Here is a 27,274-nt window from a genome sequence, read left to right as displayed (position 1 = left end):
TATCTCGGTAATATTTCGTGTTCGCTCAGCTAAAGCTGTTAAAATAACGGATGCTGCTCTACTAAAACGTTTGGGCTGTATTTGTGGCGCCATTGGCACATGTCTGCTGGTGCGAACTCTGGTCTCACCGCCCGATGTTGTGGTCGGAAGGACAGCGGATGATCTGAAGGCATTTTTATGTAAAACCGATTGGTGGGATTACACATTTACATCAAGTAAGTAGTGAAGTAACGTATGTATGTGTGTGAGTGTGTGTTTGTGTGTTTTAAAAATATTCTACATATGTGGTGCGATGTGGAGCGCACACATAATAAAAATCCTGATTTATCACCAGACATTAACGTTAACTTTAAAGATTGTCCCAGTTTGTAGTTTGTTGTTGCTGTTGTTGTTCTTTTCTTCTATTATAACAAAAGGACATCACTGTATGTTAAATGTAATTTCATTGTAAATTTTCCACATTCTTGCTGGCGGAGTTTAACTATAAAAATTACTAAGGAAACAAAAAACACAGAACCGGCACTTATTTATGCGGGATATTTATGGTATGAATTTATTGTGACTGCGATGAGATAGGGGCTTAAATTGTGTGTTTTAATTTTGGTATGGTATATTGTAATAATCGCAATGTATATTCGGAGTGTAATTATGGTACAAAGGAGCTGTAATTCAAGATCCAGCTATTGGCGCAGATTTTTTTAAAGTTTTTTTATTTTTAAGGTCCAGTTAGGATTTATTAAATTTAATTTCAAGGTCCTGAAATAGGCTTGGATTTGTTAAAAATATTTTTTCAAATAGTTATTCAAGGTCCTGACAAAGGCGTGGATTTGTTAAAAATATTTTTTCAAGGTCCTGACAAAGGCGTGGATTTGTTAAAAATATATTTTTCAAGGTCCTGACATAGGCGTGGATTTGTTAAAAATATTTTTTCAAGGTCCTGACAAAGGCGTGGATTTGTTAAAAATATTTTTTCAAGGTCCTGACAAAGGCGTGGATTTGTTCAAAATATTAGGCAGGGAAGACTATAGTTTCGGATCACGCCACTGATCCTCATCAGTTTTTTGTTGGGATATTCTCCCCAGAAGCTATTGCTTCTATACAAAAAACCTTTCATACCCAAATGTATCTTGTAACAAAGCGAAGTACTTAGCTGGCCAACGACATAGTCCCAACATAGTCGTGGATTTTTTAAATATATTTGTTCAAGGTGCAGTCAAGGTCCATTTAATATTGTCCTCTAGAGCCTTTTTGTTGTTGATGATCATATCCTCCTCAGCTGTTAAGAGGCATTTCTATTCAAATTTTTAATAACTCATATCCCCTCAAAACTACATTTTTAAAATAATTACGACCCAGATCAACAAACTGTTGCTGTAACTTTCAACAACCTCTACCCTAAATTTAATTACAATAATCAAGAAGATAATATTTGAACCAAAAAAACACAACGTCACTTCTTTAATTCATTCATCCGTTTGGGCTAGGACAGTAGACAGGACACTTCAACAGTTCGTCGACTCCTCAAAACTCAAAGATGTAAAAATTTTGTCAAGCAAACTGCCAGTTTAGTATTCCTTTACCTTACAAACTTTGTGTGTGTTTTATACCCTTCACCACACTGTGGTATAGGGTATTATGTCTTTGGGCATATGTTTGTAACAGGCAAAAGGAAACGAAATAGACCCATGGTTCCTTGTGAGAATATGCATAGAATCACTTTCTGAGTCGATTTACGCATGTCCGTCCGTCTGTCCGTCCGTCCATGTATTTTTGTGAACAAAGTACAGGTCGCATTTATAATCCGATTTGGATGAAATTTGGCACAGTTCACTTATTTGGCCCAAGGACGGGCCCCATTGAAATTGGAAATCCGATTTTAGGTAAATAGTGCAGCAAAGTCATTATATATCTTTCGATTTGCACGAAAATTTGCATAGCGTACTAAAGTCAGCCTAGATTGATGTGAGCAAAGTTTCGTAAAAATCGGTACAGATTTAGATATAGCTCCCATATATACTTTCATCCGATTTAAGGTAAATGGTGCACCAAAGTCCCTATAAATCTTCCGATTTGCACGAAATTTTGCACAGCGTACTAAAATAAGTCTAGAAAGATGTGTGTTAGATTTCGTAAAAATCGGTTCAGATTTAGATATAGCTCCCATATATATTTTCGTCCGATTTTATATAAACGGTGTACCAAAGCCCCTATATATCCTTTGATTTACACGAAATTTTGCACAGCGTAATGAATTCTGCCTAGACTGATGTGTGCAAAGTAACGTACAAATCGGTTCAGATTTAGATATAGCTCCAATATATATTTTCGTCCGATTTAAAGTAAATGGTGCATCAAAGTCCCTATATATCCTTTGATTTACACGAAATTTTCCGAAGCGTACTAACATAAGTCTAGAATGATGTGTGTTAGATTTCGTAAAAATCGGTTCAGATTTAGATATAGTTCCCATATATATTTTCATCCGATTTTATGTAAATGGTGCACCAAAGTCCCTATATATCTTTCGATTTACACGAAATTTTGCACAGCGTAATGAATTTGGCCTAGAATGATGTGTGCTGAGTTTTGTGAAAATCGGTTCAGATTTAGATATAGATCCCATATATATTTCCGTCCGATTTAAGAAAAATGGTGCACCAAAGTCACTATATATCCTTCGATTTGCACGAAATTTGGCATAGCGTACTGAATTAAGTCTGGAATGATGTGTGTTAGGTTTTGTAAAAATCGCTTCAGATTGAGATATAGCTCCCATATATATTTTCCTCCGATTTAATTTTAATGGTGCACCAAAGTCACTATATATCCTTCGATTTGCACGAAATTTGGCATAGCGTACTGAATTAAGTCTGGAATGCTGTGTGTTAGGTTTTGTAAAAATCGGTTCCGATTAAATATAGCTCCCATATAAATTTTCGGCCGGTTTAAGGTAAATGTTGCACCAATGTCCTTATAAGTCTTCCGAATTGCACGAAATTTGGCACAGCGTACTGACTTGAGCCTAGACTGATGTGTGCAAAGTTTCGGTTAAGATTTAGATATAAGATCGGTTAAGATTTAGATATAGCTCCAATATATTTGTTGTCCGATTTTATGTAAATGATGCACCAAAGTCTCGATATATCCTTCGATTTGCACGAAAATTTGCATAGCGTACTAAATTAAGCCTACAATGATGTTTGTAAAGTTTCGTGAAAATCGGTTCAGATTTAGATATAGCGCCCATATATATATACGTCCGATTTAATGTAAATGGTACACCAAAGACCCTATATATCTTTCGATTTGCACGAAATTTGACATAGTGTACTGAATTAGGTTTAGAATGATGTGTGTTAAGTTTCGTAAAAATCGGTCCACATTTAGATATAGTTTCCATATATTTTCCTCCGATTTAATCAAATTAAACCTAGAATAACCTTTGATATAGCTCCCAAACAAAATAGTGCTCGATTTCATACAAATGGTCCATCAAAGAACCCCAGTCCGTTCGATTAACATGCAATTTTCCAAAGATTTCAGAATTGTATGTGTATATGTGGTTCAAATGTCTATCTAGTCCACAAATTTTATTTCGTCATTCTTCAGGATATTGTACATATGAGTATCTCTTGTATTTACCCAAAGTGGTGAAGGGTATCACATAGCCGGCCCCGTGCGACTACACTACTTTCCTTACTGTTTTTTTTTCTTTTTAGTTAAGAAAAGTAAAACTGTGTGAAGTGACATTTCATTTTTATGGCAGTTTCGTACCTTCATTGTTCCCTTCACCACACCCCCCCCCCCCTGTGTTGCGTTTAACTACACCTTTTGTCAGGCAAAGTGTGTAAAGTTTTCTTTAGTAGTAGTAGTTGTAGTAATTTCTCTCTCCTAAATACAACCCATGAAGTTTTGCTGTAAACACAAACACACACACACGCAGAAATGTATAAAAGCAGCTCAATATCCTTGAAGCTCATAGCCAGGTTCTCTTAGGTTTCATCTTCTCGGTTTTTTTTCATTCTATTTAACTTTCCTAATGACAATAAGTGTTCATCAGGTTTTCTTTTTTGGGTTAGTGATGACGAAGCTGTCTCACTTCTGACAAGTCATACTACTTTAGGTTGGTTACAGACTGGCGAAGCGTTGCAAAGACTGGAGTAGAGTTACTGGACCGGGATAAAACTTTAAAGTTATTAAAGAAGGGTAGAAAGGGGATGAGAGGGAATTGGAGAGGAAACTATCAGGGAGACTTAAAGTACATAAGTTGGAATGCTACATTTTTCTTCTACCATTGTCACATCTGTCTATTGTTATATGACCATAATAGATTTACTCCACAATGGTCGAAAGTAAGACAGTGGTTAAAAGGTCATAGTCATAGGCGTGGATTTTTTAAAAAATATTTTTCAAGGTCCCAACATTGGCATGGATTTTTTAAAAATATTTATTCAAGGTCCAAACATAGGCTGGGATAAAAAAGTGTCCCAACATTGGCGTGGATTTTCTAAAAATATTTTTTCAAGGTCCAAACATAGACGTGGCTTAAACAAAAAACATTTTTTCAAGGTCCCAAAAATATTTTATTTGGAAAAATATTTTTTCAAAGTTCAGATTTTATGAATCGTCGGTATAGGTCCACTTTTTAGTATGTTCCCAATATTTTCATTCCAAGTACCTCTTAGCATACCTATGGTGGATGGTATTCAAAGTTCGACTTGCTCTACCTACATGATGCCTACATGATGCAATCCAATGGAAAACATATTACTCAATTTTCGGATTCCAGCTCTATCTATTCACTCTTAATCCAAATTATACCATATTCAGTAGACATTTCCAAAACTTCCTATATACCCTAATCCAACACACAACAATAATCCTAACCACAATTTGGTACCAACTAGTACACATTAGTACGAATTTCCAAAACAACACATGACACTCTACATGACAAAATCCTACACCCCAACAGTGATTAAAACTTCAAATTTCAAGATTCTAGTTCTATCGGTTCAATCAAATCCAAATAGGGTACCACTTCCTACCTGTCCCAATCCTACAAAACAACACTGATCTTAATTCCAAATTTCAGTGTTCCAGCTCTATCGGTTCCCCTATTCCACAATTGGTACCATTTGGTACAAATTTCCAATATTTTCTACATATCCCAATTCTACACCCCAACAATAACCCTAACTCCAAATTTCAGGAATCCAGCTGTGTTGGTTCACTTAAAATAAAATTTTTTTTACGAATTTCCAAAACTTTCCACGAAGCCCAATCCTACACCCCAACAATGATCCTAACATCAAATTTTAAGATTCAAACTCTATTGGTTCACCCACAATTTTAATTGTACCAAATTTAGTACACCGTAGTACGAATTTCCTAAACTTTCTACTTAACCCAAACTTACGGTCTCACAGTGATTCTAAATCCAAGTTTCAGGATTCCAACTCTATTTTTTTTACCCACAATTCAAATTGTACCAAATTTCGTACATAGTTGTACCAATTTCCAAAATTTCCTACATACACCAATCCTACACCCCCACAGTCATCCTAAATCCAAGTTTCAGGATTCCAACTCTATTGGTGCACCGCAATTCAAATTGTACCAAATTTAGTACACAGTTGTACCAATTTCTAAAACTTCCTACATACCCCAATACTACACTCTCTCATTCATCCTAAATACAAGTTTTAGAATTCCAACTTTATCGGTTGACCCACAATTCAAATTGTACCAAATTTAGTACAAGGTAGTACAAATTTCAAAAACTTCCTACATATATCAATCTTACACCTCAACAATGATCCTAACTCCAAATTTCATGATTCTAGCTCTATTGGTTCACCTATAATTCAAATTGTACCAAATTTAGTACCATTTGGTACACATAAGTAATAATGTCTTAAACTGGGACCTGACCCCAAATCCTACACGCCTACAATGATCCTGACTCCAAGTTTCATTGTTCGCGCTTTATCGGTCCACCCAAATCCAAATTGTACCAATTATAGTACGATTTAGAACTTTTCGTACACATAAGTAAGAAATTTCCAAAACTACGTACATATCCCAATCCTACACTCCGACGTTAATGTTAATTTCAAATTTCAGGATACCAGCTCGATTTGTATCTCCATATTAAATTTGTACCAAATATAGTACCATAGAGTACTATTGGTAAACATGAGTACACGCTTTCAAAAACACCTCCTTAAATAGACTCTACATCTCTACCCTAATTCGCATTCCAAATTTCAGCTCTATCCATTCATATGCTACGAAATTGTACGAAATTCGAATTTCCAAAAACCCCTTGGTATATCTATCCTACACTCCATCGGCGATCCCCGACCCAAATTTCAAAGTTCTAGCTCTACCGGTTCGCCAAATACAAATGGTATCACATTCAGTCCTTTTTTCCAAAAATCCAGCCTTATCTGTCACCTCTGGACCAAGAATGACGCCCACCCAAAATTTCAAGATTCTAGCTTCAGCCGTTTCGTCTGGGCGTTGATGAATCGTTAAATCAGTCAGTCGGTCAGTCAATCACTTTACTCTTTTATTACTATAGATTTATGCAGATGTCACAATAAAATTTTTATATTTTGTCTACATTTTCTTTCAATCAATTCAATTAAAATGAAAATAATTCACACCTCCCTTCCGCACTTGAGAACACTGTAAAACCATCACAAAAAAATCATGAATAAGTTACAACAGAAAAATTCCCTGAGGTTTTTTCTACAAATGCAAATGAAACACTCACACAACAACAAAGTGCGTAGCAATTTTTTCTCTGTTCCTCTTTTTTTATTCGTGTCATTTCCTTCTTATGAAGTGAAGTTTTACTTGAAGTGTTTGATGTTGCTTCGGATCTTTTTGCACTTACTTGACTTCTGGTTGCTGCTATTTCTTCAACTACTTTGGCTTGAAGTGCTGCTGATAATTTTAATGAATACATTGAATACACTCAAACACACACACGCACACAAAGACACACAATCACTCACACAGAGACATACAGCCACACTCACTCAACCAACCAAGGACTTATTAAGAAAGACACAATCGCAATACGTACGACCAAGTGCATTCAGAAAAAAAATTTATTTCATAACACGGGAATGATTGACTGCAACAATAACAACAACAACGGAAAAAAGGACAATTATTTCTTTGGCTTTTGCAGAATATGCAGGAGAAGAAGAAGAAAAATAATTTAATTAAACAAAATAATTTACACTGCTTTTCTTTAACATTTATTCATTGTTTTTTCTCCTTTCCCTCTTTCTTTTCCATTACTTTTGTGTGTGTGTGCTTGCGTGGTTTTGCAGTGGAAGTGGTTTTCCTGGCCTGGGGTGTTCGCCTGTGCATTATGGTACGCAAGGCACCATCCGAATTTAATGAAAGCCGCTTCATCTCGATGGCAATTTACAATGAATTCCTGTTGACGTGTTTCCTCAATGTGTCAATGTAAGTAGTTTTTAAATCTTAATTAAATTATTTATTTAATATTAAATAAAATAAATTAAATGTTTAAATTATTAAATTATTATGGGAGCTATACAAAAACATAAACTAATATTGGTAATTTTTGGGACCTATGGACCTGAAAAATCAAAAATCGGTTGACAAAAATTTTGAATAACCGGGGCGTACCATTATGTGGGACCTACACTGAAACCTTGGCCAACACTGCTATTTCTCTATAATGAGATTTTCTAGTTAAATATAATTCAAAGCAAAAATTACCTCGAATTTGGTTTGAAAAAGGTGCTCGAAATACCCAAAATACCGAAAATTGGGAAGCATATTGATAATTTTTAATGGGCAGATTTCCCACCCAACAAGATCCCTAAATATCAAATAAGAGTCAATTCGGCTGAAATAGGTGTCTTACATGGTCTTTTTCTACTATCGACCTGGCTCCGTTCGAATACAGTCGGTTGCCACAGGCGGATATAATTCTATGACAAAATATAATTTACTTAGTTGACCAGATTCCATCCTCGTGGAAGATCTTCCCTTCATAAATATGGTTTTGTGAGTTCATTTCATTCCCTAAATATGAACCGGTCAAAACTATTGGCGTACACATAGAAATATCTAGATCGACTCCGCTAGTCATGATATGGTATACTAGGTTTACTAAAGGTGGGATAGGATCAATATTTCATGGCCAAAGCCTAGGATCAATTCTTGAGGCCACACACATTTATAAAACCCTCACAATATAGTTGTTTAGAAGGAAACTATAAATAAACCATTAAGGAAAGAAGTGAAGTCGGACGGAAATTTCGTGCAAATCGAAAGATATATAGGGACTTTGGTGCATGAAATACCTTCACCACTATATATGGGAGCTATATTCTGAACAGATGAATCTTAACACATGTCGCATTTTTAAAGGACCAGTAAAATTAAATTGGACTTTGGTGCACCATTTACCTTAAATCGGACGAAAATATATATGGGAGCTATATCTAAATCTGAACCGATTTTCAGGAAATTTAACACACATCATTCTAGACCTATTTAATTACGCTATGCCAAATTTCGTGCAAATTGAAAGGTGTATAGGGATTTTGGTGCAGCATTTACATTAAATCGGACGAAACTATATACCGAAGCTATATCTAAATCTGAACCGACTTTCACGAAACTTAACACACATCATTCTGTACATAATTTATTACGCTGTGCCAAATTTCGTGCAAATCGAAAGATATTAAGGCACTTTGGAACACCATTTACCTTAAATCGGTCGAAAATATATATTGAAGCTATATCTATATCTAAACCGATTTTCGGTAAACTTAGCACACATCATTCTGGACCAAATTCATTACGCTGTGCCAAATTTCGTGCAAATCGAAAGATATATAGGGACTTTGGTGGATCATTCTCATTAAATCGGACAAAAATATATATGGGAGCTATATCTAAATCTGAACTTACTTACTTAGCTGGCTTGTTACAGAACGGTTGTTCCATAAGCCGAGCTTAAAAAAGATTTCCAAGCGCGTCGGTCTTGTGCGCAAAACCAACAATTTGTAAGACCACGTTCCAGGATGTTATTTTCTACATGGTCTTTCTATCTAATTCGTGGCCTTCGCCTTCTACGGGAACCATATATGGCTCGTTTTTATATGCCTTTTGAGCTGGGGCATTCACACATCATCCGCACAACATGGTCTAGCCACCGTAGTCGCTGCAGCTCAATACGACTGACTATGTCGATGTCCGCGTATAAATGGTAAAGCTCGTGGTTCATTCGATGCCGATATTCACCGTCGACGCAGATCGGCCCGTAGATCTTTCGGAAAATTTTTCTTTCAAACACCCCAAGAGCTGTATCATCTGCTTGCGCAAGTACCCATGCTTCTGATCCATACGGGTAGTATCAGCGTCTTGTAAAGTGTGAGTTTGGTCTGGCGGGAGGTGGCCTTGTTACCAACCTGCTTACTTAGACCATAGTAGCATCTGTTCGCCATCACAATCCTTCTCCCAATTTCAAAACTGATGTCTATCGTTTTATTTATGGCGGTACCAATGTATATAAAGTCTTTAACTACCTCGAAGCTGTAGTTCTCAAGTTCCACAGTTTTTCCGAGTCTACTGGGCGTCTTGCGCGTTGATACCATCAGCTTGGTCTTCTTGCCGTTTACTGCCAGAACCACTTTGGCTGACTCCTTTTCAATTTGTTCAAAGGTGGCTGTTACGGCTCGCAATGTTCGACCCATTATATTGATGTCATCGGCGTAGGCGAGTATGTGTTGTTTGGTGTACAGAGTGTCATTTCTGTTCAGAATGCCATTTTCTGAACCGATCTTTCCCATAATCATAAATGCGACCTGTATTCTGGTCACAAAAATACATGGACGGACGGACATGCGTAAATCGACTCAGAAAGAGATTCTATGCATATTCTCAAAAGGAACCATGGGTCTATCTAGTTTCCTTTTGCCTGTTACAGACATATGCACAAAGACATAATACCCTGTACCACAGTGTATAAAAAGTATGTGAAATATCAGCAGTGTTCTGTGGCGTATACTCTATCTTCAGCACCTGTGTAACTCATACGCTAGGCTGCACCCAATAGCAACTCATTGCTTTTATTCTCGTCTCGCTGTCTTGTATAGCTTCTCATCAATCACAAATGTTTTTAATTGTAAAATTATTTCCTTTTTCTTCTTTTTTTCTCTTACAGGCTCTTCCTGCAATCTCCTGCCAATCCGGATTTATTGTACATAATATTTTTCTGTCATACCCAATTAACGATAACACTGCTCTTGGCCTTAATATTTGGCAGTAAGGTAAGCTAATATTTCATCATTTCTATTGTTTTCTTTTTCGCACTTATTTATCAAGGAGTAGGGGGTCCCCCATCCCCCTTCACAAATCATTAAGATAAACCAGAAAGAGAGAAAAGAGATATTAAAAAAATATCCTTTATATTGCATGCCATTTATCGGAAATTATTGCTTTCGATGATTTTTTTCGGTTATCCGTTATTTTATTACATTATTTTTGGGCCGAAGGTGATTTAATGGGTTTTGTTGTTTTTGTTTCTGTTCATGTTTAGGTTTATATTGTGCTGCGTAGCGGTAAATCACACCAGGAAAATATTGGTATGGGTGCCAAGTCATCGGGTGCGAAATTCAATTTTCGTCCACAGGTACGCACCTTTGCCAATCCCAGTTCAGTAACAACATCCACGGCTCCGGTGGTGGCCACCACTTCAGCAGGTAAGCGCAGTCAATGAAAATTGAACTATTATTAATCGATAAAATGAAATAATAACAATAAACAAACGGAAATTAAGATAGACCGAATAGATGTTGATTAATTCGATTCGAAGAGATAAGTGAAAATAATAAAACTGCCATAATCATTGTAAAGGTTAAATGGAGAGGTGGGAACCTTTAAGCAGTAATAGAAATGGTTCATTAACAATAAAATCAATTTTATAGTAAATAATTTTAATAAAATTGTTTTTGCCTTGATAAGGCCTTGAAAAAATATTCTTTAAAAAATCCACGCCTTGGTTAGGCCTTGAAAAAATATTCTTTAAAAAATCCACGCCTTGGTTAGGCCTTGAAAAAATATTCTTTAAAAAATCCACGACTTGGTTAGGCCTTGAAAAAATATTCTTTAAAAAATCCACGCCTTGGTTAGGCCTTGAAAAATTTTTCTTTAAAAAATCCACGCCTTGGTTAGGCCTTGAAAAAATATTCTTTAAAAAATCCACGCCTTGGTTAGGCCTTGAAAAAATATTCTTTAAAAAATCCACGCCTTGGTTAGGCCTTGAAAAAATATTCTTTAAAAAATCCACGCCTTGGTTAGGCCTTGAAAAAATATTCTTTAAAAAATCCACTCCTTGGTTAGGCCTTCTAAAAATATTCTTTCAAAAATCCACGCCTTGGTTAGGCCTTGAAAAAATATTCTTTAAAAAATCCACGCCTTGGTTAGGCCTTGAAAAAATATTCTTTAAAAAATCCACGCCTTGGTTAGGCCTTGAAAAAATATTCTTTAAAAAATCCACTCCTTGGTTAGGCCTTGAAAAAATATTCTTTAAAAAATCCACGCCTTGGTTAGGCCTTGAAAAAAATATCCTTTCAAAAAATCCACGCCTTTGTAAGGCCGTAAAAAATATTCTTTCAAAAAATCCACGCCTTTGTAAGGCCGTAAAAAATATTCTTTAAAAAAATCCAGGCCTTGGTAAGGGCTTGAAAAAATATTCTTTGAAAAAATCCACGCCTTAGTAAGGCTTTGAAAAAATATTCTTTGAAAAAATCCACGCCTTGGATAGGCCTCCGATTATATTCTTTGAAAAAATCCACGCCTTGGATAGGCCTCCGATAATAGTCTTTGAAAAAATCCACGCCTTGGTAAGGCCTTTAAAAAAAATATTCTTTCAAAAAATCCACGCCTTGGTAAGGCCTTGAAAAAATATTCTTTCAAAAAATCCACGCCTTGGTAAGGCCTTGAAAAAATATTCTTTCAAAAAATCCACGCCTTGGTAAGGCCTTGAAAAAATATTCTTTCAAAAAACCCACGCCTTGGTAAGGCCTTGAAAAAATATTCTTTCAAAAAACCCACGCCTTGGTAAGGCCTTGAAAAAATATTCTTTCAAAAAATCCACGCCTTGGTGTGGATTGGAATGGAATTTTTTTTTACAGATTCACGCCTTCTTTCAAAAAATCCACGCCTTGGTAAAGCCTTGAAAAAATATTCTTTCAAAAAATCCACGCCTTGGTAAGGCCTTGAAAAAATATTGTTTCAAAAAATCCACGCCATGATAAGGCCTTGAAAAAATATTCTTTACAAATCCATGCCTTACAGGAACCTTGAAAAATATATATTTTAAAAATCCACTCCTGTTTCGGGTCTTCAACAAACGTTCTTTAAAATCCCACGCCTTTTTTAGGTGTTGAAAAAAATATTCTTCCTTCCATATTTTTTTTTATTGAGCTAAAAAGAATTATTATTATTTTTTTTTTCTTTTTAAAATCGGATTAAAATTAATCTGAACACACGTGTAAAACTCCCAAAAAAATCCAATGTCACCTTGACATTAGCCGTTGTTATTGTGTCAGCAACAACAATTATTTCTTTGATGGATATCATCCCCAAATGGTGTGGCATTACGGAAGTCATTAAAAGTTAAATACCTTTCACGGATAAATAGACTTAACGGATGATTGCATGGCGTCACCGGAAACGATATAGTTTTATATTCATTGCAATTTGGATGAAGTAACAAAAAATACCAAATAAATGTAATTACAGCATGTGCGTTCGAAAATAATTACACGGCAAAGGAAATTGAAGCTCATAGTCTTTAAAAATGTTCCTTTGGGGATGAAAATCTGTAATTAGTTCCTTTTTTTGTTTGGGGAGATTGCGTCTGTGTCACTGTCACGTAGCCATCATGGCATCCCACTATTTCCAAATAACACATTTTTTGCCTCCATATGAAAAAGGGCAATCGTGGAAATCGGTATTTATTTTCCTATTGTTTTGTTTTTTTTTTCTGACCAATCAAAAGGGCCAACCACAAACAAAAAAGCACACACCAATACATTCAACATAATTTCCACAATAAAAATAAACATCCTCAAAAAAATAATGCATTATTTTTGTTAGTCGAAATACACAACAACAACACAAAACCTCCATGGCATTTTACATTAAATTACCGATTTATTGCAACTCAATTCCATTGTTTATGGCCGGGTATTTTTCATTATTTGTTGTGTGATGGCGCCCAATGGGGATTGGCTATTTTACAATTGGTATAAAAACTGTTAATGGTTATTAAAGGTTGTTTTTGTTGTTGTTGTTGCTGATTTTATTTGATAAACAGCGCCAATTTTAATAAATTCAATATAATTGAATTTTATTATGGATCCCTTTTTTTGGAAGGTTTTTTTAAATTTAGTTGGATATGAAAGAAAAACTATAACAATATTTTCCAAGCAATTTATTGATCATTGACATATGAACATGTGTTGACATTCCAAAAGGAAATGTCATCATGACAATTGAATTAGTGTAATGGAAAAATATCAATCATGCATGCGACCAGTGAAGGCCAAAATTTTTAAATAATAACTTTTTTCAAGCTTGGATTTTAAAACAGAATATTTTTCAGGAGTTCACTGAAGGAGTGTATTAAAAAAAATATTTTTTAAAGTTGTTATAAGTCGTGGATTTAAAAAATTTTTTCAAAGCTTCTAAAAGTCGTGGATTTTTAATAGAATTTTTTTTCAAGGCCTATATAAGACCCAGATTTTAAAAGTAATTTTTTCTCAAGCCATATAAAAGGCGCGAGTTTTAAAAGTCCTTTTTTAAGGCTTATATTAAGAGAAAAAATTTAAGGGCCACAAAAGGCGTTATTTAAAAAAAAAAACATTATTCAGTGGATATAGAGGGCGTGGATTTTTTAAAGAATATTTTTTCAAGGCCTACTAAAGGCGTGGAATTTAAAAAAAATGTTTTTCAAGGCTTACTAAATGAGTGGAATTTTAAAAAATATTTTTTCAAGGCCTACTAAAGGCGTGGAATTTTTGAAGATAATTTTTTCAGGGGCTGACATTTTTGAAGATAATTTTTTCAGGGGCTGATTTTTTAAAGAATAGTTTTTCAAGGCCTACTAAAGGCGTGAAATTTTTGAAGATAATTTTTTAAGGGGCTGATTTTTTAAAGAATAGTTTTTCAAAGCCCAACCAAGGCGTGGACTTTTTAAAGAACAGTTTTTTCAAGGCCTATCAAAGGCGTGGTATATATACCCTTCAGCACACTATGGTACAGGGTATTATGTCTTTTTACATATGTTTGTAATAGGCAAAATAAATCGAGATAGAACCATGGTTCCTTTTGAGAATATACATAGAATCACTTTCTGAGTCGAGTTACGCATGTCCGTCTGTCCGTCCGTCCATGTATTTTTGTTAACAAAGTACAGGTCACATTTATGATCCGATTTGGATGAAATTTGGCACAGTTCACTTATTTGGCACAAGGACGAACCCTATTGAAAAGAAATTTGGTTCAGATTTAGATATAGCTCCCATATATATTTTCGTCCGATTTAAGGTAAATGGTGCACCAAAGCCCCTGTATATCTCTCGATTTGCACGAAATTCGACAGAGCGTTATGAATAAGGTCTACAATGATGTGTGTTAAATTTCCTGAAAATCGCTTCAGATTTAGATATAGCTCCCATATATATTTTTCTCCGATTTAATGTAAATGGCGCACCAGAGTCCCTGCATATCTTTCGATTTGCACGAAATTTGGCACATCGTAATGAATTAGGTCTAGAATGATGTGTGTTAAGTTTCGTGAAAATCGGTTCGGATTTAGATATAGCTCCCATATATTTGTTCGTCCGATTTAAAGTAAATGGTGCACCAAAGTCCCCATATATCCATCAATTGGCACGAAATTTGGCAAGGCATACTTAATTGAACCTAGAGTGATGTCTGCCAAGTTTCGTGGAAATCGGTCCAGATTTAGATACTGCTCCCATATATATTCCCATCCGATTTAATGTAAGTGGTGCACCAAAGTCCCTATATATCTTTCGATTTGCAGAAAAGTTTGCCTGGGGTACTGAATTAAGTCTGGAATTATGTGTGTTAAATTTTGTGAAAATCGGTTCAGATTTAGATATAGCTCCCCTATATATTTTCGTCTGATTTTATGAAAATGGTGCACCAAAGTCCCTATATATCTTTCGATTTCCTCGAACTTTGGTATATGGTACTGTATTAAGTCTAGAATGATGTTATATACATATATAACAAAAGCGCGACGTCTGTTAGGATGCATATGTAGAATATACCCAATGTGGTGAAGGGTATCATATAGTCGGCCCCGTCCGACCGTCCGACTTACTGGTTTAAAAATATTTTTAAGGTGTGTATTTTTTTATAGAATATTTTTTCAAGGCCTAACCAAGGCGTGGATTTGAGAATATTTTTTGCAAGGCCTAACCAAGGCGTGGATTTTTTAAAGAATAGTTTTTTTAAGGCCTAACCAAGGCATGGATTTTCAAAAGAATAGTTTTTTCAAGGCCTAACCAAGGCGTGGATTTTTTAAAGAATAGTTTTTTCAAGGCCTAACCAAGGCGTGGATTTTTTAAAGAATAGTTTTTTCAAGGCCTAACCAAGGCGTGGATTTTTTAAAGAATAGTTTTTTCAAGGCCTAACCAAGGCGTGGATTTTTTAAAGAATAGTTTTTTCAAGGCCTAACCAAGGCGTGGATTTTTTAAAGAATAGTTTTTTCAAGGCCTAACCAAGGCGTGGATTTTTTAAAGAATAGTTTTTTCAAGGCCTAACCAAGGCGTGGATTTTTTAAAGAATAGTTTTTTCAAGGCCTAACCAAGGCGTGGATTTTTTAAAGAATAGTTTTTTCAAGGCCTAACCAAGGCGTGGATTTTTTAAAGAATAGTTTTTTCAAGGCCTAACCAAGGCGTGGATTTTTTAAAGAATAGTTTTTTCAAGGCCTAACCAAGGCGAGGATTTTTTAAAGAATAGTTTTTTCAAGGCCTAACCAAGGCGTGGATTTTTTAAAGAATAGTTTTTTCAAGGCCTAACCAAGGCGTGGATTTTTTAATTTAAATAATATTTTTTTCAAGGATTTTTTAAAGAATAGTTTTTTCAAGGCCTAACCAAGGCGTGGATTTTTTAAAGAATAGTTTTTTCAAGGCCTAGATTTTTTAAAGAATAGTTTTTTCAAGGCGTGGATTTTTTAAAGAATAGTTTTTTCAAGGCCTAACCAAGGCCTGGATTTTTTAAGTAAAAGTTTTTAATAATTTATATTTACATTTCTCTTTATATATAGCATTGTAAGCAGCCATTGAATTTTTATCGTAAAAAATATTTCCCAATTAATGTATTTAAAAGCGGATTAATTTCCAGAAAAAAAAAACAAAACATTTGCTATCACTTTGAATGCAATTTACTGGCATTTTAAAACTAATTGATGCTCAATATGTAAATAACAAGAGCAACAATAAAAAGGGCATTTTCCAATATTTATTACAATTTAATAAATATTTATTTTAAATTGTGGCCTTGTCATTTCAAAAGAACTATTTATGGGCGTAGCAATTAATTTATTAATTAATGAGAGATTTTTCGTTGGAAATATTTAACAAAACAAAAAATAAAATAACGAAGTCAATAATAGGGGAATTTGAAAGGGTATTTTTACAAGCATATAAAAGAAAATGACAATGTCGTGGATTATTTAAAAATCATTTGTCAAGGTCTAGCCAAAAGCGTTAATTTTTTTAAAAATATTTTATAAGGCGTTGTCATCGGCGTAGATTTTTTAAGATATTCTTTTAAAGGTCCATGCAAAGGTGTAGATATTTAAAAAAAAAATTCTAGTTCCAAGGGTTAATACAAAGGAGTGGATTTGTTCAAGTTATTATCAAAGGCATACATTTTTAAAACAATTTTTCAAGGTGTTATCATAGTCGTTGATATTTTTAAACATTTTTCCAGGGTCCATGGCAAGGCGAAGATTTTTTTAAATAAATATATTTTATATTTTTAACAAATTAGCATTCCTAAAATCTCATCTCATTTCAACAACAATTAAAATGGCTCTCTCATTTGTTATGTCTATCACACACACACACCTACAAATGTGATAATCCCCATTTAGTTTTGTTAACACATTTATGGCCATTTATTCCCTTCCAAAAAATATGATATTTAAATAAATTTCAATAAATTAAATTGATATTAAAAGTTAAGCAGGCACACACAGGCCAACAACATATCTAGGAGAAACTGAGACTGAAAGCCATTAGGCATTTTCAAAACTGCCAACAAAACATTATAAATCTCTACAAACACACACATGCACACACAGAGGCCAGGCTGGTCAAACAGCTCAGACAGTATAATCTTTATGTTTTAAAATTAAATGAAATAAATGCTCCATTATTATTATTCATTAGAGCAGAGAGAGCACACAAAATAATTGACTGGCAGTATCTAAAATATTTTGAATAAATGGGAGGGCGGAAAATGGTATATAATGGATAATAATAAATAATAGGGTCATCAAACAGCACCAGGGGGGAGGGGGGAGGTCAATAAGTTAAAATGAAGCAAAACATAGCTGTTGATTTTATACCCTGTTGAATTATATACCCTATGTTGTCAGAATATTATAGCTATGTGCAGCCTCAAGAGTTTGTAACGCCGTGAAAGATTGGTCCTAGACCCACCTTTAAGTATGTCTATCGTCATATGTCGACTAGCTGAGTCGATCTAGACATGTGTGTCCGTCCGTCTGTCCATTATAATTTCAAACCACGATAGAGGTTATGGACCAATCTTGCATGTAGGATGGGTTCTGGCCACTGAAGACCCCCATTGTTTTTTGGAAAAGATCGGTTAATATTTAAGGGATGAAATGGACCAAAAACTTTATTTTTGTCTGATTTTCTGGTCGCTTCAGAGGCCACAATTATGACCCAAACATCGTGATTTTTTACATGGAAAAGAGGTTCGGGCCAAAGAATAAGCATGCCTGTTTTGATAATAATCAATCAATATTTAGCGGCTCAAACCGAACTGGTGCTCTTCACTAGGAACCGTAAAATTCCTAGTTTCCGTCTGCCATCACTTGGAGGAGTGACTTTAACCCTTTCTGAAGAAGCTAAGTATCTTGACACCATCCTAGACCGCAAACTATTGTGGAATAGGAATGTTGAGGAACGCTCTAAGAAGGGTTTGCTGGCACTCTATTCATGTATGAGTCTTACCCATACTTACCTATAGTTGTCTTGTTTGGTGGCAGGGGGCTAACCAAAAGATGCTGATGACAAAATTGAGCTTAGTACAGCGATCGGCTTCAATCCTGAGCATTAAGGAGTACACCACAAGTAGCCTTGAACGCAATTTTGAATCTCCAACCATTGGATATTCTGAATAAATTCCAGGCTGCCAGGTGTGCCCTGAGACTCCGGGAAACGGATGCCTTGAAATCGCTGAACTATGGTCATGCCAGCATCCTAAACATAACGCCAGGTTATGACCTCTTTTTGAGGAACGCTCTAAGAAGGGTTTGCTGGCACTCTATTCATGTAAGAATTCCGTAGGCAAGAGCTGGGAATTGAGAGCCGAAATTATTCACTGGCTGTATACGTCGTCATACGCATACTTACCGATGGTTGTCTTGTTAGTAGTACTTAGTAGTACTTTAGCGTTTTTCAAGCAGAGATTCTTGCAATCACGAAAGCGGCCGAGATAGTAAAAGCACTTAATGCTGACATCACGGGACCGGCTACTATATATGTCGATAGTCAGGCGGCCCTGAAAACGGTGAAGTCGCATACTATAAACTCGAAAGCAGTTCATGTTTGCAAGTCCGCTTTGAATGATATACGACAGGTAGTTGGTTTATGCTGGGTTCCAGGACATAACATTGAAGGGAATGAGAAAGCCGACGAGCTTGCTCACAGTAGTCCAATCTTCTGATTGAGAGATCTGTGAAACCTCCCATCATTGGCGTTCCATTGCAAGGAAGTTGGTAACAGATGGCTACGGGAACGTGCTTGCAGAATCTCAAAATCTATCTGGACTGAATTCTCTCGTAAAAGAACGTCTTCGCTCTTGAAACACAATAAGAGGGAGATCAAAATCGTCGTGGGGATTATAGATCTCACTTCAAAGTGGGACTCCAGTGCAGAGGATTACTGTCGTCTATGTGAGGACGAAGAAGAACTGGAAAGAATTGAATACATCCTCTGCAAATGTCCATCGCTGATTAGCAGAAGACATTTTTCATACAGAGTATTGCTTTCGAATATATCATGAGGTTCATGGTATGGTTAAGGACAACGCCTATAATTTTCGGTGATGATCAGATTGCGATGAAGTAGACCGAAAACTTATTGTTATACCCTTCACCACACTGTGGTACAGGGTATTATGTCTTTGTGCATATGTTTGTAACAGACACAAGGAAACGAGATAGACCCAGGGTTCTTTCTGAGAATATGCGTTGAATCACTTTCTAAGTCGATTTATGCATGTCCGTCTGTCCGTCTGTCCATGTAAAATTGTAAACAAAATACTGGTCGCATTTATTATTCGAATTGGATGAAATTTGGCACAGCTCATTTACTTGGCCCAAAGACGAACCCTATTGAAATTGGAAAAATATGTTTAGATTTAGATATAGCTCCCATATATATTTTCGTCCGATTTAAGGTAACTGGTCCCTAAATAACTTTCGATTCGCACGAAATTTGGCACAGCGTACTGAAGTAGGCCTAGAATGATGTGTGCTAAGTTTTGTGGAAATCAGTTCAGATTTAGATATAGCTCCCATATATATTTTCGTTCGATTTAAGGTAAATGGTGTATCAAAGTACCTATATATGTTTCGATTTGCACGAAAGTTGGCATAGCGTACTGAATTGATACTAGAATGATGTGTGCAAAGTTTCGTGCAAATCGGTTCAGATTTAGATACAGCTCCCATATATATTTTCGTCCGATTTAAGGTAAATGGTGCACCAAAGTACCTATATATGTTTCGATTTGCACGAAATTTGGCATAGCGTACTGAATTGATACTAGAATTATGTGTGTTAAGTTTCCTGGAAACCGGTCCAGATTTAGAAATAGCCCCCATATATATTTTCGTCCGATTTAAGGTAAATGGTGCGCCAAAGTCCCTAATTATCTTTCGATCTGCACGAAATTTGACACATCGTAATTAATTATGTCTAGAATGATGTGTGTTAAGTTTCGTGCAAATCGGTTCAGATTTAGATATAGCTCCCATATATATTTTCGTCCGATTTAAGGTAAATGGTGCACCAAAGTACCTATATATATTTCGATTTGCACGAAATTTGGCATAGCGTACTGAATTGATACTAGAATGATGTGTGCAAAGTTTCGTGACAATCGGTTCAGATTTAGATATAGTCCCCATATATATTTTCATCCGATTTTAGGTAATTGATGCACCAAAGACCCTATATATCTTTCGATTTGGACGAAATTTGGCCTAGCGTACTGAATTGATACTAGAATGATGTTTGCAAAGTTTCGTGACAATCGGTTCAAATTTAGATATAGTCCCCATAAATATTTTCATCCGATTTAAGGTAATTGGTGCACCATAGACCCTATATATCTTTCGATTTGGACGAAATTTGGCCTAGCGTACTGAATTGATACTAGAATGATGTTTGCAAAGTTTCGTGACAATCGGTTCAGATTTAGATATAGTTCCCATAAATATTTTCATCCGATTTTAGGTAATTGGTGCACCAAAATCTCTGAAAATCATTCGATTTGCACGAAATTTGACATAGCGTTCTGAATTAAGGCTAAATCGACGCGTGCTAAGTTTTGTGAAAATTGGTTCAGATTTAGATATAGCTCACATATATATTTTCGTCAGATTTTATGTAATTCAATGTCCCAATATATCTTTCGATTTGCACGAATTTTGGTATAGTGAAAAGATCCATAGTAGGCCGATTTACACAACGTACTGATGTAATATAAATTTGTCTCTGGCAAGTTTCCCTAAAATCGGTTCAGATATATTCTACATATGTTAGGATACGTATAATATACCCAATGTGGTGAAGGGTATCATATAGTCGGTCCCGTCCAGCTATACTACTTTCCTTACTTGTTTTTTGAGTTTTTGTTTTCGAGTCGATCTATAGGCCACAATTGAAAACCGAACATCACAACACAACCCACGGTGAATTGAATCTGGACAAATAATTACAAGAGCTATACTGAATATTAGTAATTTTTCGGAAAATATGTCAGTGTAAGGAAGAGGTACTGTTGACCTCTAGTCGGTGAAGAGGGTCCAACTATCGCAAAATATTACCAAAGCTCAGAATATAGAACCACAAAAAGTTCGATTTTCGTGGAAGTTTTGTAGGATATCACATGGTCGGCCCGTCCGACTATACTGGGTTTTTAAAATACTTTTCCATGATCCCAAAATAGGCAGGGATTTTTTTAATATTATTTCATGATACCAAAATAAGCGTAAATTTTTTTTTAAATATTCTGTCATGGTTCCATAATAGGCGTTGAAAAATATTTAAAATATTCGTTCATGATGCAACTTCAAAATTTTGTTTTGAAACCTTTTGAGTTTATTTCCCTAAAAAAAAAATAAATTCATTTGGTCACCAATACACCTCTGTTTGCGTGTATTATTTTCCAATCTCGACACATACACACAAACCTCACTTACTCTCAACAAATGGTGGCGCTTTGATTTTCCACAAAATTATCTCTGGTTGCAAATAGCAACAGCAACAACAACACCAACAGCTGTACAAAATCCATTTATAATTCAAATCTAAAATGAACAACAATTTGTTAAAAGTCATTGTAGTGTATTTGACACGAGTGGCTCGAATAAATGGACGGACGGACAGTCAGTCTGTCTGTCGGTTATCATGTTTTTTCCATAAATATTTTAATATAAAAGGATTTGTAGTGGTAGTCTGTGAGACTTGACGATGAGTCCTCCACTGATGACTGTGCTCATAATAATTGTTTTACCCCGCAATGCAACAGCAACAACCACAACAACAACAATAAACTGTCATTGCCATGGATACACTGTCATCAACATCATTGTCCTCTCATCCACAGCAATATCAACAACAACAACATCATAATAATCCTATCAGACACATTTCTGCCTCTTGTCAGGACCATTCCCCATGCAGAGATGGCTTAATGGGGTATTTTGTTGTGGTCGTTGTTTGATATTTATAAACCGCCCGTCTATGTTCAAATTTCGAAATGCGTTGCCTAGAACCAATAATGGTCACATTTTGAAATTTATATTGAATGTTGATGTTATAGCGGCGTAAATGACCTGCAACAGTTCTGGTTGATGTTATGAAGTTATATCAAGTGATTTGTCAAACGCAATTTAAATGTGAACGAAATGGTTTGTTTGTTTTTTGTTGCAGGTTTGTTTGTTTGTTTTTGTTATCTTGTGGATAATGCTGCTCAAATATGGATCAACAGGATGGGAATGCAATTAAAATATTTTTAAAAATATCCACGTCAAGGATCTCCTTCAGTATATATTTTTTTATAACCTTCACCACACTGTGGTACAGGGTATTATATCTTTGTGCATGTGTTTGTAATAGGAAAAAATAATCGGGATATACCCATGGTTCCTTTTGAGAATATGCATAGAATCACTTTCTGAGTCGATGTATGCATGTCCGTCCGTCCGCCAGTCTGTCCATGTTAAATTGTAAACGCAGTACAGGTCGTATTTATTATTCGAATTGGATGAAATTTGGCACAGCTCATTTGTTTGGCCCAAGGACGAACCCTATTGAAATTGGGAAAAAATCGGTTCGGATTTAGATATAGCTCCCATATATATTTTCGTCCGATCTAAGGTAAATGGTGTACCAAAGTCTCTATATATCTTTCGAATAAGATCTAGAATGATGTGTGTTAAGTTTCGTGCAAATCGGTTCTGATTTAGATATAGCTCCCATATATATTTTCGGCCGATTTTAGGTATATAGTCCACTAAAGTCCCTAGAAATCCTTCGATTTGCCCGAAATTTGGCATAGCGTACTGAATTAAGTCTAGAATGATATGTGCAAAGTTTCGTGTGAATCGGTTCAGATTTAGATATAGCTCCCATATATAGTTCCGGCCGATTTTAGGTAAATAGTCCACTAAAGTCCCTAGAAATCTTTTGATTTGCCCGAAATTTGGCATAGCGTAATCAATTAAGTCTACAATGATGTGTGCAAAGTTTCGTGAAAATCGGTTAAGATTAAGATATAGCTCCCATATATAGATTCAGCCGATTTTAGGTAAATAGTCCACTAAAGTCCCTAGAAATCTTTTGATTTGCACGAATTTTGGCATATCGTACTGAATTAAGTCTAGAATGATGTGTGCACAGTTTCGTGAATATCGATTCAGATTTAGATATAGCCTCCATATATAGTTTCGCCCGATTTTAGGTAATTGGTGCACCAAAGACCCTATATATTTTTCGATTTAGACGAAATTTGGCATAGCGTACTGAATTGCGGCTATAATACTGTATGCTAAGTTTCATGAAAATCGGTTCAGATTTAGATATAGCTCCCATATATAGTTTCACCCGATTTTAGGTAATTGGTGCACCAAAGTCTCTTAAAATCATTCGATTTGCACGAAATTCGTCATAGCGCACTAAATTAAGTCTAGAATGACGTGTGCTAAGTTTCGTTTCGGATGAAATTTGACACAGCTTACTTGTTTGGCCCAAGGACGAAGCCTATTGAAAAGGGGAAAAATCGGTTCGGATTTAGATATAGTTCCCATATATATTTTCGTCCGATTTAAGGTACATGTTGTACCAAAATCCCTATATATCTTTCGAATAAGGTCTAGAATGATTTGTGTTAAGTTTCGTGAAAATCGGTTCAGATTTAGATATAACTCTCACATATATTTTCGTCCGATTTAAGGTAAATGGTGTACCAAGGTCCCTATATATCTTTCGATTTGCCCGAAATTTGGCATAGCGTACTGAAATAAGTCTAGAATGATGTGTGCAAAGTTTCATGAAAATCGGTTCAGAATTAGATATAGCTCCCATATATAGGTACACCCGATTTTAGGTAATTGGTGCACCAAAGTCTCTTAAAATCATTCGATTTGCACGAAATTTGTCATAGCGTACTGAAATAAGTCTAGAATGGCGTGTGCTAAGTTTCATCAAAATAGGTCTAGATTTAGATATAGCTCCCATATATATTTTCATCCGATTTTAGGTAAATAGTGCACCAAGGTCCCTATATATCTTTCGATTGGCACGAACTGTTGTACGGGGTACTGAATTAAGTCTAGAATAATGTTATATAGACATATAACAAAAGCGCGGCGTCTGTTAGGATACATATATAGAATATACCCAAAGTGGTGAAGGGTATCATATAGTCGGCCCAGTCCGACTTTACTACTTTCCTTACTGGTTTCTTTTCTATGCATTAAATTTATTTCCTTTAGAAATTTGTTCTAAAATTTATGTGACACTTAACAGCCAATTTTCGCCAACCTGTGAAAATATTTTTTTCTATAATTTATGATGCACCAAAATCCCATTGTAATTTGCCCTAGTGCTCCCACCACATGGCTCATAACTTAGCCTACTTTACCATCTAGGCAGGTTGGCTGACACAGGCAAATACAAAAAAAAAAAACTCTGCAATTTTCCATTGTCAGGTCATACTTAATTTTTTCTGCCAACACTTTCTACTTTCTCATTCTCCCTTTTGTTTCCTTTTTCTTTTTGCTTTTTGCAGAAAACAAATTATCCGACCAGGAAGCATTGGAGGAAATACGACAACTCAGCGTACAACTGCAGCGTATACAGGAAATGGCTCCACCCAAGGGTGTGGCGGTAATGACAATATCCAGTCTGCTGGATGGCCTGAAAACACCCGGCAGCATGGTCATGGTTGCTGCTGCCGCATCACAGGCCGTATCTGGCGGTGGAAATCAATTAACCGTACGACCCAATAAACCGGAAGCACTGCCCTTGCTGTCGTTGAACAGCGAAATGCAGAAATATGCACAAATGCAACAGCAACAACAACAAAAAACCAATAACAATGTTGTCCAACAAGCCGTTGTGCCGTCCACAAAGATAACAATGGCCACACCGTCAGTGACCACTGCATCGCCCAAGGATGTTCAGGTGGTGGTGACGGCGACAGCCACGACAACGGCTCCCATAATCTCCGAGAAGGCCATAAATACTGAGCTGAGCGGAAATTGTGTGGCCGAAGAGGAGTTGAAACAACAACATATCATATGCGAACGATGCTATGAACGTTGCCGGTTGGATGGTCATCCTCGGCAGGGCAGCTCAACACTAAGTAAATGTCAGCTATTGGGGTCGCCACCCCACGAGGGTAGCCTCACATTTAAGGATATTAAATTGGAGTGTATGTGTTCGCAATCGGATGACTTGGACCAGCTGCCCACGAGAAGGGTGGCTAAGCGAACTGCAGCCACCAATACCCCACCACCGGCGGGGGGTTATAGGGGAACGCGTAAACCCAGTACGCGTCATCATCGCCACAAAGATGCCAAAATGTTGAGTAGTTCCAGTCTGCCGTGTGAGGATAGCAGCAGTGCAACAACAACGACGACAACAGCAACCACAACAAATCAAAAATTTAGTTATTTAAGTCAAAAACAAAAACAACTGCAGCAGCAACAACAACAACAAAATGCACAACAAAAACAACAGCCCATGATATGTGATAACTGTAAAATAAAATTGAAGAAAAATCAAAGCGGCAAAGCCTCCTCCACCAGTACCACCACCACCTCCAAACAGCATAGAAAACTAAGTAGACTAAGTTCCAAATGTAGCAAACTGCTGAGCGACATAGAAAAATCCCAGCAGATTTCCAAGAGTGCCACAGGTGCTGCCATCACTTCGCAGCGACCATCGGAAACAGGCGAAACAAGTTCCATACAAAAACAATATTCCACCGATGATATAATATTCTACACAACCACCGATACGAGTACGAGTGAGGACGACGACGATGATGACGAGGACGAAGACGAAGAGGATGATTATGGTGAAGAAAATGATGAGGATGATGATGATGGCAATGTTTTGCATCCTGAAGATGATCTGGCGGGCGAATTACCTTCCAAACTTTTTGCCGATGACTCCTCGAGTTTATCGCAAAGTAAAAGTGAATCCAAGGTCGCCACAAACAATCAAGGCAGAAATGAGGAAGAACTGCCCACAACGGAAGATTTTAAAATCATATCACAATCTTTATTTAACATAACCACGAGTAGCAGTAGTTCGCCCAAACGGACAGCTACAGCGGTCACTTCTGCAGGAAATCCAAATAATGCCTTATTAGACGCAAAAACGTCACGAGCAACAACCGGTACGGCTGCCAGTTCGAGTAACACCACACAGCAGCCAACCGCCACCACCACCGCCAATGGTAATGGCAAAACGAAACGACCCGATAAATTGGTCCTGAATTTAAATGATCGCTCGAAATTCACCAAAGAAGTATCCGTTTGAAAGGATCACCTTAATAATATTTGGTTTCAATTGTTATAAACGATGTAAGGTATTTTTGTTGTTGTTGATTAGTTTTAGATTTGTTGTTGTTATTAATTATTAATTTTAGTATTTTTTTTAGAAAAAAAAATGGATTTTAAATTAAAAATAACTTAAAAAAATCGGAATCGCATTTTCCTCAAAAATTGATACAGGAAAAATATGTTTTTTTTTTCAAATCCGAAAATTGTTCTTCCATGTTTTAAAAGAGGATATCCAGGACAGTTAAAAATGTTGCCAGATTCCGGACTTATTCATTTGGGCGCCATTTTTGTATATGTTTGTAATAAGCAAAAAAATCGAGATAGACCCATGGTTCCTTTTGAGAATATACATAGAATCACTTCCGAAGTCGATTTATGCATGTCCGTCCGTCCGTCCGTCCGTCCGCCCTGTCCATGTATTCTTTTGAACACAGTACATCGCATTTATGATCCGAATTGGATGACATTTTGTACAGCTCGTTTATTTGGCCCAAGAACAACCCCTATTGAAACTGGTGAAAATCGGTGCAGATTTAGATATAGCTGCCATATATAGTTCCGCCCGATTTTAGGTAAATGGTGCACCAAGGTCTCTATATATCTTTC

General features: G+C 36.1%; 1 protein-coding gene across 1 annotated transcript; it reads left to right on the top strand.

The window, feature by feature from the left end:
- LOC133330007 (uncharacterized) lies at positions 1-26,645 on the top strand (the record flags this gene model as incomplete). Its single annotated transcript, XM_061538467.1, has 6 exons — positions 1-215; positions 7,350-7,488; positions 10,229-10,334; positions 10,604-10,766; positions 24,886-25,742; positions 25,875-26,645. Coding segments are annotated over 6 exons (2,251 nt in total), but the record flags the coding sequence as incomplete, so codon positions are not given.
- Positions 26,646-27,274: the final 629 nt, after the last annotated feature.

Source organism: Musca vetustissima, unplaced genomic scaffold (assembly GCF_032173495.1).
Source record: "Musca vetustissima isolate MV318-11 ecotype Yass unplaced genomic scaffold, APGP_CSIRO_Mvet_v1 utg208129, whole genome shotgun sequence".
NCBI lineage: Eukaryota > Metazoa > Arthropoda > Insecta > Diptera > Muscidae > Musca > Musca vetustissima.
Note: the sequence above shows the minus strand (reverse complement) of the source record. Positions and strands in the feature narration are given on the sequence as shown.